Source organism: Electrona antarctica (assembly GCF_951216825.1).
Source record: "Electrona antarctica genome assembly, chromosome: 10".
Taxonomy (NCBI): Eukaryota; Metazoa; Chordata; class Actinopteri; order Myctophiformes; family Myctophidae; genus Electrona; species Electrona antarctica.
Window position 1 is genome coordinate 42756862 of NC_136791.1, and position 16184 is coordinate 42773045.

General features: G+C 45.3%; 1 protein-coding gene across 1 annotated transcript in view; it reads left to right on the forward strand.

Annotated features, from left to right (window-relative positions):
• Positions 1-16184, forward strand: part of thada (THADA armadillo repeat containing) — a 129689-nt gene that overhangs the window by 41418 nt on the left and 72087 nt on the right. The window contains exons 23-24 of the mRNA XM_079511946.1: positions 4962-4993; positions 8898-9108. Of these exons, the coding sequence (XP_079368072.1) occupies positions 4962-4993; positions 8898-9108 (243 nt within the window). The remainder of the gene's footprint in view (positions 1-4961; positions 4994-8897; positions 9109-16184) is intronic.

Consider the following 16184-nt stretch of genomic DNA (forward strand, 5'->3'; position numbering starts at 1 on the left):
GAGAGGCAGGGGAACTGGGAATAGGCATAATTATCAAATTGGGATATTGGGACACAAAAAGATGATCCATGGCCTGGGCCGGCATATCGGTCCAGGCACCTTGGCTTGTAATCCAGCATGACGTGTCGCGGGTTCGAGTCCCGATCCCGACGAACTTTGCTGTGTGTCAAACATCGCTCACTCCCTGCTGATTTCTGATCGTCTGCACCTTTGTTAAATTGACACACACACACACATGTACACACACACACTCCTCTCTCTGTCTCTCTGTCGTGCAGCTGCGCATAGTTTCTCCCGGCGGATCCTGCCGGGAGCTGCCTATGCCATAAAAAGCATTGGTGAGTTCCAGGCTACCTTTTTTGTTGTTGTTGCCTTATTTATTGCGTGATATAACTGCTCTTTGAGAAATGTACAGCATTTGGTCAGGTAGGACCAAATACTAGACCAGTACTGTCTGACAGGTGGTAGTGCATGAAGCTCAAAGCATAATATCTCCCCTATACCCCAAACAGGCTTTTCTGTCTTAGCTCAGCAGTAGAAATTATGGCGCCGGAGACCCGGGTTTGAATTCCCTGTGGGACATAAATCTCAGGGATTGCAGCTTTAAAGCTCTCATAACTTCAAGTTCAGAGGGTTGTTTTATGTCGACTTTGGAAGCTGATCCTTTTATGAGTCATTTTCATAAACACGGAGCCGAGGAAAAGCATTTAAGACTCCGACCTGAAGTTATTGCTAGTAAGTTGGCTTTCGTGGTGAATATCAGGTATTCCTCCTCGCTCGCTTGGCCCGGCTCCTCCGATGGGCTGGCTGTTACTTGTCAAAGGGAGGTATGCTATCGCAGCGCACGCATCCACTCTCCAAATGAAGCCCACATGTCCGGGAGGTTAAATATAGCCCCGACTCTGACTGCCTCATGCCTGCCTGGGATCCAGCCTCGCTGCTGTCTGCCACCCAGCTATACCCCCTCTCCCACCATCACTCTTCCACCGACACATGCGGACGTGTCTGGGGAGGCCGGTGGCTGTCACCCGGCCTCCCCAGACGCATGCGGACTAGGCATGTAACGATGTCACTCAACTCACGATACGATTCGTATCACGATATGAGGTTCACGATACGATTTTTCACGATATTAAAAAATATATATATTTTAAACCGTTTTTTTAATTTTATATAATGTATCTTCCCCCCTGAGATTTTTTATTTAACTACATTGCAAAAAAGTAGCATTACTTTTGACAGTGCAGAAACATAATTGCCTTCCTTGATGAGTATCAACGACCCCCCCCCCCCCCACACACAATTTTATTTTTTAATTTCAATGAATCGATTCATATCGTCGGGATTAATATCGATATATATCGATATACGATATATCGTTACATGCCTAATGCGGACGTGTCTGGGGATGCCGTCACCCGCCTCCCCCAGACACATGCGGACATGTCTAGGGAGGCCGGTGGCTGTCACCCGCCTCCCCAGACACATGCTGGACGTGTCTGGGGAGGCCGGTGGCTGTCACCCGTCCTCCCCAGACAACATGCGGACGTGTCTGGGGAGGCCGGTGGCTGTCACCCGGCCTCCCCAGACAACATGCGGACGTGTCTGGGGAGGCCGGTGGCTGTCACCCGCCTCCCCCAGACACATGCGGACATGTCTAGGGAGGCCGGTGGCTGTCACCCGGCCTCCCTAGACACATGCGGACGTGTCTGGGGAGGCCGGTGGCTGTCACCCGGCCTCCCCAGACAACATGCAGACGTGTCTGCTGGGGAGGCCGGTGGCTGTCACCCGGCCTCCCCAGACAACATGCGGACGTGTCTGCTGGGGAGGCCGGTGGCTGTCACCCGGCCTCCCCAGACAACATGCGGACGTGTCTGCTGGGGAGGCCGGTGGCTGTCGCCCGCCTGCCCAACGCTTCCTCAGCCTCCTTTCGTATGACTCCTTGCTTCTGACCCCTCACCTACTGTATTTTCAACCAGTGGGGCGGGGCCCCATGGGTGGGCTGTGAGGATATATTGTACACCAAATAATTAGGCAAAGAAAATAACATTTTAATGATAAAATAACAAGATGAATGACATATTAGTTCCCAGCTTAAGTCTTCCCTGTGCTTGCTTTGACAAGACTGAACATCACTTGGTGATGCACCCGTTACCTACCTATTTTTCATCCACCCGCCTCTCCCTCCATAACCTGACTCCGCCAGATGGGGCAGCAGAGAGTGTACTCTCTGCTGCCCCCTCTGGCGGAGTCAGGTTACTCCCTCTATGCCAGCAGCTATACTCTTCCCGGGGTCCACAACAAACAATACATAACGCGACACAATAAAACATGTCGTCATGATCGTCTCCCACGTCCTCTGCTCACCCTCTGATCACTTCCCATTCTTCCACAGACCTGCTCAGCTCAGTATGCGTCGTCAGGCTTTCCTGGGTGATGATGAGGAAGACCAAAAAAGGGGGATGATTAGCCCATTTTGGGGCGGGAACCCCTTTTGGTGTTAGCATTATGTTATGCTTTAGCTATTGAAAAATAGCAGATCTACAAGCTCGTAGCGCGCCACCGAGTGGCGCGCTACGAGCTTGTAGGTCTGCTATTTTTGAAAAATCAAAGAACGACTGACATAGAAACATAGCTTTTTCAGAAAACTGTCAGGATGTAGAAGACATTTTTAGAATCTGATCTCAGGTCAAAATGGGCTAGACAACATTTGTTATGTTTTGGTGACGGCCGATGATTCTCTGGAACTGGCTGTTTCATTTGTTCTCTCTCCCGCGCTGGCAGACGCCTCCGAGTGCTGCGATGATGGAGATTTATCTCTGCTCTTATATTATCCACCACCCCACCGTCTCTCTCCGCGCCTCGCTCCATCCGTTACTTCACCCTCCTGTCGTTTCTGTGGAGAAAGGCCCGTGTAAGGGCTGGACATTTTGGATGGATGTTTTGTTACCAATAGTGCCTCTAACTATAAATAAATAACCCATTTTGACCTGACGTCGAAATAAAAATCACACCCGTGTAAACTGAGTGGTGCCAATCCCCCCCCCCCTCCTCTCTCTCTCTCTCTCTCTCTCTCTCATTAGCAGGCAACAGTGCAGCACTATCTCTCTCTCTCTCTGTTTCTGGCACAACAGCGCCACTTTTGGTACTCATTGGTACTGGTGCTCATAGTCACACAAACATGAACACACGGTTGAGACATTGCTGTTCCTTGGAGTGGTTGCACCATGTCTTCTGAAAGAATATATATTCAAAGATTTGTGCCGCATTTTTACGACTTTTCAAAAATAGCAGACCTACAAGCTCGTAGCGCGCCACTCGGTGGCGCGCTATGAGCTTGTAGATCTGCTATTTTTAAATAGCTAAAGTATGACATAATGCTTAGTTAAAACACAAAAAGGGGTTCCCGTCCAGAATGGGATAAATAGCATATCTAAAAGTATATATTTTTAAACAAAACAATAATTATCCTGCCCCAATTCAGAGAGCACAGTGTTTTACTTTTCTCTTCCTGAACTGTAATTCTATTCATTGAAGATTGGTTAGTAGGGGTCAAGGTTATTGCTCAAAATTACATAGTGTCCACTATAATTCTAAAAAACGGTCAAAGTTGGACACATGTTTACTATTATCAGCAAATAGGAAGTTGTGGTCTTTCATTTTGGCAACATGACATTTGACCTTGGGCTGTTTTTTTTTAAAAGGTCAGACTCACGGTCACCGTTTTTCCCCCCTCGAAGTGTAGCCTATCGATGGTCAGAAAAGGCGGCACTTGTATGGTTTTGGTGGTTGTTGAAGTTGTGTTTAAAGTTGTTGTGCCTGGCACCACTTGTTTGATTTGGTTTATTTCATGTTTTGGACCAAATAAGTACATACCGGTATGTCAAAATAGCCATAGCATATCCGTGCCATATGCTTTGTTTGTCAGAGTACACAGTACACAATGATAACTTAACTCTGAGAGGGTACCATTATAACATAACATAACATAACATTTTGTACAATCTCCGAGTTACAAATGGATAAATGGAGCAGATTGTAGTGGTGGTGCTCTACATTCCTCCTACGTTATTTTATGCATTTATTTTTACCTCTTTCTTTTTAGACATATTGTTGGCGTTTGTATGCCTTATTTCAGATAGCTTGGTCAGTGGCTGGTGCAGAGAGACAGGAAAACAAGGGCAGAGACTGAGAGAGAGAGGCATTTGAGTTGGGAGTCTCATTTTGAAACTGAGTCCTCATGATCAGAGGAGTTGTCTTAAGCCTTTTACAACTTAAACTAAAAGCACATTTTGAAATTTGATATAAATTAGTTGATCATCATTTTCATGTGATTCTGGTCTCCTATAGTTTGATCCATTAAAACAGACAAATATATGACCAGTAGCTATATTGCTTTTGCGATAGCCAGGCCTCCCTTGGCTTGGTATTTATCAGCTGTAACTCTGTTGCTCATTTGCTCGCCGCTCCATTCCTCAGAGCTGGCTTGTTTAGCTAACACACTACAGAGGGGAAACTGGGCCTTTCATGCCTGTGAAATGAGACACAGACTTCAGACACGCACGCGTGCACATACGCACGCACACATACAAACACACACAACCCTCGCCACCCCTTCCCCCAAGTCACCCGCCTGGCTCCTGACCCCATGGGGACAGCAAAGGGACAGCCCTCTTTCTAAAATTACACCCTTCCAAACTGTCATTTCCTCCGCAAAGCGTTTTAATGAGACAAATTAGCACTGATAGTTAGCATATGGGGCCCAAATGGAGCTGAGGGGGGGTAGGTAGGGATCGGGGGGGGGGGGTGGACATGTTATAGTGGTCATTAGGGGTGTGATTGCGTGTGCATGAATGTCATGCATGCACACATGCAGCGAGCTCTCGGAATGCTAACTGTTGTCTCTTTTTTGATACAGGGGCCTTTGTCTTTGTGTCTCCTGACCTCCGTCCATCTGTCAGTCTGGTTCTCTGTCTGTGTGTCTGTTCCAGAGGTATGTCCCCCAGCAGGTGGACGACGAGCATTTGTTGACTTTAGACTTGTTGGTCCAAAACAGGCACTCTCTTTGTCCAAGTTCCTGTTTGTTTTAGCTTCACTCCCCCCCCCCTCGTTCACTCTCTTTGAACTGTTTATTTCTTTCTTTCTTTCACTCTTTCTTTCGCTCTTTCACGATGGTTCACTCTCTTTCGTTTCTCTCTCTTAACACTCTTGTTCACTTTGGTGTTTTCTTTCTGTCACTCCTTTGCCTTCTTTTGCTCTCGCTCGTCCACACACCAGACGGTCACACTGCTGTGACACTGGGTGGAGTTTAGTTTAGCATTTCAATAATTCAATTCAATGATAGTTGAAATATAATTTAAGGAGTAAACACAGTATAAAAATACACAAAATAAATAAGAATTATTTGCATTTTGCACACTGTTACCCCCAGGTCCCTCACCTCACATACACAACACACGCCACTCTGTTTTATCATGTGCACACATGGTGCTCACTGCTCACAGCCATGTATGTGTATTTTCTGTGTGTTTGAACATGGGCATGCGCGTGCAGCTGTGTGTGTGTGTGTGTGTGTGTGTGTGTGTGTGTGTGTGTGTGTGTATCTGTATCTTTAAACACATCATCACTTGCCAGAGCATGGTGCTCGTCTCCACATTCCGTTCCAGTGATGGATGGACCATCCCCTCTCCTTGAACTGGAAGCTCCTGCGGGATTTTCCACCGCACGTCGGCAGCGGGGCCAAAAGCTGCACAAGGAGGACTGTTTGGCCAGGCTGTGTTTAACCCGTTTTAGGCCTGACCTCAAAATTAAAAAAAAAATATTCTAAATCCTCCAGTTTTCTGAAATAAACATTTTCACGATTTTTCAAAAATAGCAGACCTACAAGCTCGTAGCGCGCCACTCGGTGGCGCGCTATGAGCTTGTAGGTCTGCTATTTTTCAATAGCTAAATTATGACAATGTTTAAAATACCGAAAGGGGTTCCCGCCCAAAATTGGTTAAACCAGTGGTTCCCAAAGTGGGGTCCGTGGACCCCCAGGGGGTCCTTGAGGGAGTTCCGGGGGGTGTCCCCAGCTAAATGATAGTTTGGAATCAAATGGACCCTTATGGCTCTGTAACTCAGAGTGTACAAAGGGAACCATTTGTATACACTCTCAAATTAAATTAAATTAACATTGATTTTACAATATAAATTGGGGGTCCCAGAGATAGAAATGCCATTAAATGGGGGGTCCGTAGACTAATGCATGTCAAACTGAGGGTCCTTGAAATTAAACGGGTTGAGAATCACTGCTAGAGCCGTACAAAGCTTCTCTTAGCTTTGTACGCTTGTCTTTTTAAATGGGGGTCCGCGGGCTAATGAGTGTCAATTTGGGGGTGCTAATTTAACTGAGAGCGTACAAGAATGGACCCTTATGGGTTGCCTGGCCTTGTTCACTCCTTTCTCAAATTGGTAATGGTATAGTATTGCAAGTTTCTGTGTATAAATAGTCTATTCTCTAAATAGTCCCATGCAAAGATGACTTGGGCTGTGTTTATACTCGTAGGAGTAGACTTGGAATATGTTTGTTTCGGAGCACATTGGCTCTGACTCCTGCAATGTTGCATTGTTGGCTACTACGACTCCTGGTCATTCCTCAACTCCAGCCTCCCTAATAGACTTAATTTGGGGCTGTAATGAGTGTGTTTATTTAGTATTGACGCCAGCTTGATGAAACGGCAAGTACTAACTGCCATATTGCGTTATGAACGTGATCCTGATGATTGGTGACAAATTATTGTACATACACATTGTAAAGTACTAGCAGATCTACAAGCTCAGGTGTGACGTGTTGTGGGCTTGTAGATTCGCTATTTTCGTTACTTTTGCGTGACACTGTTGTATGGAGAAGTAGGGCATTCATTTTCGGGGGAAAAACACAAGTTGAATTATGAACATTAGGCATGTAACGATATATCGTATATCTTATCTATCTATCGATTTTCGGGCGGGGCTAGTGTGTGATGTGAAATGTGAGCTTTAGTCATATTCCATCATATTAAAGTGCTTTTGGAGAGAAATGATAGTCACTTTCAGTAGTAGAGCACTGTAGAGGGGAGCTGTGTGTGTCTGTGACTGTGCCCAGGTGATGATGGTCGTTGATACTCATCAAGGAAGGCAATTATGTTTCTGCACTGTCAAAAGTAATGCTACTTTTTTGCAATGTAGTTAAATAAAAAATCTCAGGGGGGAAGATAAATTATATAAAATTAAAAAAACGGTAATTTTTCTTTAAAATATATAATTGTTTTAATATCGTGAAAAATCGTATCGTGAACCTCATATCGTGATACGAATCGTATCGTGAGTTGAGTGAATCATTACATGCCTACTGAACATACAATGTTTCTGCCAACAGTGACGATTATGGATTAGTTTCATTACCTCTATTATAGCCAAGCGATGGAGCCCTTTCTCTATCTCTCCCATTCAGACTGTACCCCTCCATCTTCATCTGTTACAATAAGCATGCAGTAACTCTGGATACGGTGATTCCATCGCTGGCTTCTTTAGTTTACTCTTTGATATTTGACCTGAGATCAGATTCTAAAAATGTCTTCTACATCCTGACAGTTTTATGAAAAAGCTATGTTTCTATGTCAGTCGTTCTTCGATTTAAAAAAAATAGCAGACCTACAAGCTCGTAGCGCGCCACTCGGTGGCGCGCTACGAGCTTGTAGATCTGCTATTTTTCAATAGCTAAAGCATGACATGATGCTAACACCAAATGGGGTTCCCGCCCAAAAATAGGTGCATAACATATCTCTAGTCCTCTCTCCTCTGTATAGAGAAGATGGTCTTTCTCTGTCACCATTAATCGCCCCCCAACTTCGTTCGAGTCTTAGTCATCACGTCCCACCCTCGTGGCAGCCCATGGCGGTGTTATGACACCGGAGAAGGAAGGGGGCTATCGGCTTGTAAACATGTCTAATTTTAGCCCTGGTGCTCAGCAGGGTGACTGGCCACATTCCACCATCGCCAACGCATACTGTAAATGACTCTGTGTGGATCTCTGTGTGTGCGTTTGATCTGTGTGGGTGAATTCAAAAATGGGATCTGGATAATTACTGGATAGGTAAATTGGTGATTTGAATATATGCAATGTTGACATACATCTGTTTAGGCTGCGGGATCGTAGAGCCACTCATTACCGTTGTTTGCCCTGCACACACACACTGTGTGTGTGTGTGTGTGTGTGTGTGTGTGTGTGTGTGTGTGTGTGTGTGTGTGTGTGTGTGTGTGTGTGTGTGTGTGTGTGTGTGTGTGTGTGTGTGTGTGTGTGTGTGCACGTGCATGAGTAACCTTTTATGTAATATAAACCTAAACGTGTCCTCACTCTCATCGTCAAACTGCCTTGTCCCGGCACCAAAAATGTCAGACGGCAAAAGAATTTGTCCACAAAATGGAACTTTTATGGTGACAGGAATATAATTATGATGATGATAAACCACAAGTTGTTAAAAGACGGATGACTCACTCTACTTCATTAACCCATTTCGACCTGACGTTCGCTCTGAAAGAATATTATATTCAAAGATTTGTGCCGCATTTCTACGATTTTTCAAAAATAGCAGACCTACATGCTCGTAGCGCGCCACTCGGTGGCGCGCTACGAGCTTGTAGATCTGCTATTTTTCAATAGCTAAAGCATAACATAATGCTAACACCAAAAGGGGTTCCCGCCCCAAAATGGGTTAAGGCTCGCTTAGCATAACAGAGAAGACGAGACCATAGCAGTACGTACAGCATAATCGGAAGCAAAAATACCCACGCAAACGTCACCTGGCATGCAGGTGCATTTTTTGGACAGTCTATATAAGCTGCTCTCTTTTTTGTGTTTTTGCGTGCATTCCCAGGTGCGGTCGGTCCGCAGTGTACCGGACCAGGCAGATGGCGGCCCGTGCGCTGGTTCCATTCGTGCTCGTGACCCAGGTCCCCTCCGCCGTTCACACCTTACTGCAGGACCTACCCGTGGGACCCCCGGCGACCCGACACCACGACCACCACGTGCACGGCGGCGGAGGACCCCAGACCCAACACAACCACGTCCACGGGACGCTGCTGCAGGTGGGGCCCCGTAGTACCACACACTGAGCTACGACTGTACACAATGTTCAGTACACACATCATCATCATCATCTCACCACTACACTTCTTAGATTTACCCCTCCTCGCACATAAGTATACAGTAGGCTCACAGACAACCAAAATGTATATACAATCAAACTGCACGCACGCACGCACGCACACACGCAGCGCTCTTTCATACTTGGAACACTACGGACGGATGCAGTTGTCAAAACACATGTATGTGCATTTTCAGCCAGATCGTAGATAGGAAGGTTCTTGTCTCAACATGCACACGCGGGCACACGCGGGCACACACGGGCACACACACACACACACACACACACCAACATGCACCTCCACACACACACGCCTGTCCAGACAAAGCCGTTATCGGCACATGTGACAGCACAGGATAAACACGGCACGGTCCGCTCTGTCAACACGCTCTGTCAGACCCAAACCCATTTGACATCAACACCTCACTCCAAAGACAAGAGGGATTGGATTGGGCTTCTGGGGGCCCCCCCTTTTCATTTGAATGCATTTTTTTTGGGTGGGAGCAACTTTGTTAGTTAGTCTAGTTTTAGTCAGGGAGGTGTGTGAGTGGAAAGAATGGAAAGCCGGCCGGTTTATTCAGAATCCATGCCTCTATCCCTTGATGGAGCACTTATGGTTTGATAGCGGTCTGGGGCTACAGGGAGGTCTTCTGTGGGAGGAGAAGGAGAGGGAGAGGAGAGGAGAGGAGAAGGAGATAGGCTCTCAAAGGCAGGAGGTATAAGAGGAAGGATTCCTGTGTGCCCTTCCTCTCATGGCTGCCATGTGTGGAGGGAGCATCCACACATGGCCTCTCCTCCTCCTCGCCTCTGGTTCTATAGGCTGTCTCCGTTCATCCATGGCTGTCTCTTCTTCAAGCCTCCCCCCTTCCAATTTATTATCCCTTCCCTCCTATCTTCCTTTGTGTCTGTCTGTCTCTCCCTCTCCTCCTTTCCTACACACTGCCCTTCCTCCTTTCTCTCCTCTCTCCTCATGATGGTTTTCTCTCTCATCTGTCCCCCCCCCCCCTTCTTGCCTTGCTTTATTTTCCTTGCTCACTCGTCTCTCCTCTCTCCTCGTGTTTTTAAATCCTCCACTTCTATCATTCTATGTTCCACCCCGTGAAAAAAGTGAGAGCAGAATATTGGGAATGTGTGTGTGTGTGTGTGTGTGTGTGTGTGTGTGTGTGTGTGTGTGTGTGTGTGCGCGCTCGTGCGTGCTGGGGGAGTATAACAAAGGAAAAGCCTGGAGCCTTTCCTTGGCTGTTTAATTTCCTTTTTTTGTCCCTCCACAAACATACACCATCTCAAAGTAACACATATATAAAGTAAAAATATATGTATTTGGCCGCCAACCCCCGTCTGAAAATATTTTGTTCCAGGGACCTCCCCCCAGAAGCAAACATTTGAGTTAAAAACGTTGAAAGAATATATATTCAAAGATTTGCACCACATTTTCGCGACTTTTCAAAAAATAGCAGACCTACAAGCTTGTAGCGCGCCACTCGGTGGCGCGCTACGAGCTTGTAGATCTGCTATTTTTCACTAGCTAAAGCATAACTTAAAACACCAAAAGGGGTTCCCGCCCAAAATGGGTTAAGAGGACAACTTCCTTATATATCATTATAGACATTATAGAAAGAAAGAGGGGGAAAATAAAGTTCCATTCGTGCCATAGAAACGGGAACAGGGAACTTCACACGGCCAGGAGTACACCCTGCATGTTTTAGATTCCCCCAAGTATTGGCCTCATGTGTTTCAGCCAGGGATACACCATCATCAATCATTGTCCTATACCTGAAGACACCGGGGTCTACTTTCCTCGACCTAAAGACCACCTTCGACCACTTCAGATCAGGGATATACCATCAATCATTGTCCTATACCTGAAGACACCGGGGTCTACTTTCCTCGACCTAAAGACCACCTTCGACCACTTCAGATCAGGGATATACCATCAATCATTGTCCTATACCTGAAGACACCGGGGTCTACTTTCCTCGACCTAAAGACCACCTTCGACCACTTCAGATCAGGGATATACCATCAATCATTGTCCTATACCTGAAGACACCGGGGTCTACTTTCCTCGACCTAAAGACCACCTTCGACCACTTCACTTCAGATCAGATGTCGTCGCTGTCGGACCACAAACCTCTTATCTCCATATTCTAACTGTTTGTTGGGTAGAATACAAGATCGTCTGTGTTTTTTAGATCTGCTACTTTTGAATCCTGGTTTCCCGATGAGTGAACAGTTTTGGACATAATATGAGGTTTTCCACCCCCCGACAGACTAATGTCTAGTTATATTGGATCGACATTCTCTACCGTATACAGATTGGTTTTATACGTTCAACTAACTAAGTATTCTGTTTCCTTGCTCAAATCAATCAGCAAGAAAAGGACAAACCGAAACTTGACTTGGGGGGGGGGGGGGGGAAGCTACAGGGTATAAAGAGTGTCAGACATTGGTAGAAGGAGGAGGTGAACAATTGCCCTTTCTCTCTCTCTTTTTTCCTTTTCTTTTCTTCTGGCATTGTGCATTAATTAAATGAGAGCTTTGGATTTATTAGCCACTTCCTCTAGAGATTCTCAATTCAGAGAGAGAGAGGGAGAGAGAGAGGGAGAGGGGGAGGGGGAGGGGGAGAGGGGGAGAGAGTGTGTGTGTGTGATATACTGATCAGCCTGTTGACACTTGGATGATGAGGACAGCGTGTTTAGCCCGAGGGGCATAGCTAATGTATGTTAATGTCCTACGTCCAGTGTGTGTGTGTGTAACAGGTAGCAGATGCTTTTAGCTCTGTGGAGAAATGGCTTCCTCTGTTATTCCCAGAGAACAACAGAGAAGTGGGCTAAGTGTGGAGCTGGGAGTCATCATAGCTACTGAGGCAGTGTGGTACCACTCTGCTACACTCCGCACGCACGTAGTCACACACACACACACACACACACCCACACACTGCATATTTTTGTTTTGCTCCTTCCTTGGTTAAAAAAAAAAAAAAGAAACATGGGCCTGATTGGAGCTCTAATTCACTGGTTCCCAAACTTTTTCGTGTCAAGGACCCCCAAAAATACATTTATTAGGCCACGGACCCCCCATTTGAAAACATATGCCTGTGACCCCGATAAGGGTGGATTTTTACGGCTCTAGCAGTTTTTCCGAATCATATTAATTTCATGGACCCCCAGTTTCACACGCATTATGCTACGGACCCCCGATTTAATGGCATTTCTATCTCTGGTACCGCAATTTATATTGTAAAACCACTGTTAATTTAACTCTGAGAGTGTACAAATGTACACATAAGGGTCCTAACTGTTTCCTAACTATCTCTAGCTAGGTACCCCCTGGAACTCCCTCAAGTACCCCCTAGGGGTCCCCGGACCCCACTTTGGGAACCCATGCTCTAATTGTCTCGATGGTGTTTTGAATGCACAAATCAAATCACATACAGGAGATGTGGCCTTTATTTTTCTTATATATTTTGCTATCTTCTTCTTTTGTCTTCGTTTTTGTTTTAATTTTAGTTGAAATCTGTATCTATTATTTTGTAATTATTTTCTAAACATTGCTTTAATAATTTTTTTTAAACGATAAAAGAAAGTAACATTATTTTTTTTTGTTTCACTGTTTTGTTTTTAAATCTTTTTCATCTTTTACAAGATTATCTTGTAACTGTTCTGTACTGTATCGCCATGTCTTCAAACAGTTTTTGTGTGCACTATATATAACCTATGTTTGTTTTTAATCTTTAACAACATTATCTCATTATATGCAGTACTTCATAACTCCAATTGATCAGGCGGGCCGTTCTCAAAATAGGACAGATACACTCTTGAACTGAATCTGTTAACGTGGACCGTGACAAGAATGGCAAAACAATCTTGACGTTCAAGGCTTAACTATTGAATTACAGTTATTAGTGTTGCACTTATCATGGTTCGGTTATCGGTGTACAAGGTTTCAGTGGTTTGTCCACTACAGACAGAGGCTAGGAAGGAGAGAGCAAGTGTACTTTGGGTCTGGGCTAGCTAAACTCCATGTATACTTGGTCGCGGTGCTAACCCACTGTGAGCTTGTAGATCTGCTGTTTTCACATCAGTCAAAGTATACACAGCAGTGCTCAGGACACAATGCCAATGAGCCGTATGCACCCAACCGTCTCAGCCCATGGACCGTCATGTTTGAGAACAACAACACACCGGGAGCAAAGGCCTGAAACACTTGTTGACACAACCCGAACCGGGCCTTAACAAGCCCACCTGACGGACCGGCACTAACCTGACCCGACGTCGGACTCCTCTCGACACGCGCCACCGGCCCCGCCGACTGGCCCAACAATGCGTGGTGGCGGGCCGAAAGAATGAGAACCCTGAGTCTTGTGGTGTTTTTTCAGGGGGCTAATTCGATGGAAGTAATCCCCCTGCGTATTTCCCCAACAGAGGCTAAACGGGGCCAAGGAAGAGCAGTGGACTTGCCTTGTACACAGTGAAAATCCTCTGTTTTAATTGAGCCCCTCAGAGCTCCATTAAGACTGACCTGAGATCAGATTCTAAAAATGTCTTCTATATCCTGACAGTTTTCTGAAAATGTCAGTCATTTTTCAAAGATAGCAGACCTACAAGCTCATAGCGCGCCACCGAGTGGCGCGCTACGTGCTTGTAGGTCTATCTTTGAAAAAGATCTGCTATTTTTCAATAGCTAAAGCATAACATAATGCTAACACCAAAAGGGGTTCCTGCCCAAAATGCGTTAAGAGAAAGATTCAGCTCTGAGATATGTAAAAAAATGGAACCGTGAAGGTGGTTGCACACTGGACGCGTTTTTCGGAAAAACGCCGCTAAAAGTAATCCGAAAAAATGAGCTCTGTGTGCAAGGACCACTTCACCACTTTTCACCACTAATAATCATGATAAAATGGCACGATTTTTTTCTACTCAGTCTGTGTCTCATAGGAGGGCTGTGGGCAGTTTTGAAACCGTCCTCCAGTGACATCATTAGGCAGTTTTTTTTTAAAACAATCTTTTTACAAAAAAGTTTTGATTTTCATTATCGTGAGAACAATGGCTTCCATTTTCGCATTGCAACTTTTCAGGACTAGAAAGCCTGCAGTTTATATTAGCTTGTATTCCCCATCGATGATGTCACTGGAGGACGGTTTCTGAACTGCCCACAGCCCTCCTATGAGACACAGACCGAGTAGAAACAAATTGCGCCATTTTTATTAGTGAGGACCTATTATATGAAGATAGGTTGAAAAGTGGTGAAGTGGTCCCTTAACCGTTTCCGTCAGTAGGACGTCCCCACACGTCCTAGGGGTCCCAATCGACGCGTACATACGACGTCCTCAGACGTCCTAGCGCATCCTCAATGATACGGGGCGAGATAAGAATATTCTGATTTTTTTTCCTTTTTTTTATTTGTCAGTTTGCCTTTCGGCTACCGTATGCTACACTCTAGGCAATTGTTAGCTTACCATTGACTTAGCTGTTAGCGCGGCGGAAAGAATGACTCGTCTCTCCTAATCCAGGGCGCTCTCCGTGGTGTTGAACGGATCGATATACTGGCGCTTCATTTCTGCTCCTCATCCGTCTCTCCCGCAATATGAGCGCTTTTTGGATCATATATCGTATAAATTAAAACGATCGCAATGTAAAGTAAAGTAAACTTTTTTTAGTGGATTGTTTCCGGGTCGTGGGTTTCCGAGTAAAAGCAGCCATGTCTTTCCGGCACCCCAGAGCTCCTATTTTGAAGGACTTCCGGCACTGATTGTGTTTCAATTCCCTCTCTGTCTTTGTTGCCCATCTCTCCTTTACCTCTCTCCTCTCTCTACCTCCCGTTCTATCTGCGATGCTGCGCTTGGTTTTTTATCTCACTCCGTCCAGTAATCCCTTCTCTTTTATCTTCCGTTACAATCTACTGCCGTCTCGGCCAAGCGATTTGGACTCCCAGCTCTCTCCCATCTGAGCAGAAGAATGCGTGGGCCTGACTCTCAGAGGCATGGCTGGTTATGAGATGAGATAACGTAGGCTTTATGAATCCCCAGAGGGAACGTCAGGTGTCTTGACTACTGCAAAAGGATTCATGGCTCTCGAATCTGGCAGGTTACCTTTTAGTGTAATCCCTCATGTACTGTAACCGTACCGGTACATTTGCTAAATCTGCTGTTCTAGGGGAATGCTGGACTATTGGGAGGGTTGTGGATAAGGGCCCACCTCGAACCTTAGTAGGAGAAACACCATTTTAAATCAAACTTCTGGATTGGATTAACCTGCTTTAATTAACCCATTTTGACCTGAGATCAGATCCTAAAAATGTCTTCTACATCCTGACAGTTTTCTGAAAAAGCTATGTTTATATGTCAGTCGTTCTGACTGACAGTCGATGAGCTCGTAGCGCGGCACTCTGCGGCGCGCTATGAGCTTGTAGATCTGCTATTTTTCAATAGCTAAAGCATAACATAATGCTAACACCAAAAGGGGTTCCCGCCCCCAAAATGGGTTAAGGCTAACTATTAATGTGCTATAGGCTGGATGACTTTATTCTTCAAAGAACACATACCCACAAAAGTGTCTTTCAGTCTCACACTTGAAGTTGGTTATTGAGGGTGAGACGAAAAATAAATAAATAAACATTTGAATTACAAAAAAAAGATGAAAAGCCTGCCAGTCATTATTGTTTACATAACCATTATTAGATCATATAAAGGCGGGCTGCTGCATTATCACTTCAGAAGCTTGGCTAGCCAGTCGACGCAAACGTATATCACCCCTTATTAGCCAGGGCAAATATAGGCTGAGTATGGGATAATAATAGAAACTATTTCATATCTACAAGTAAAGTACGGTCACCAGTTAAGCATGCTAGCATTTTATGTACAGTATGTTGGCTTTGTGCAAGTTTAGCACGTTGTCATTTTACACTGATAACGGGGATTTAATGAGTGTCACATGTCTCTACACACGCACATGGACACACTAGTTATGCTCCTTATTAGTGCCAATAAAAATATCTCCCCCTCAGGAAATAATGGGA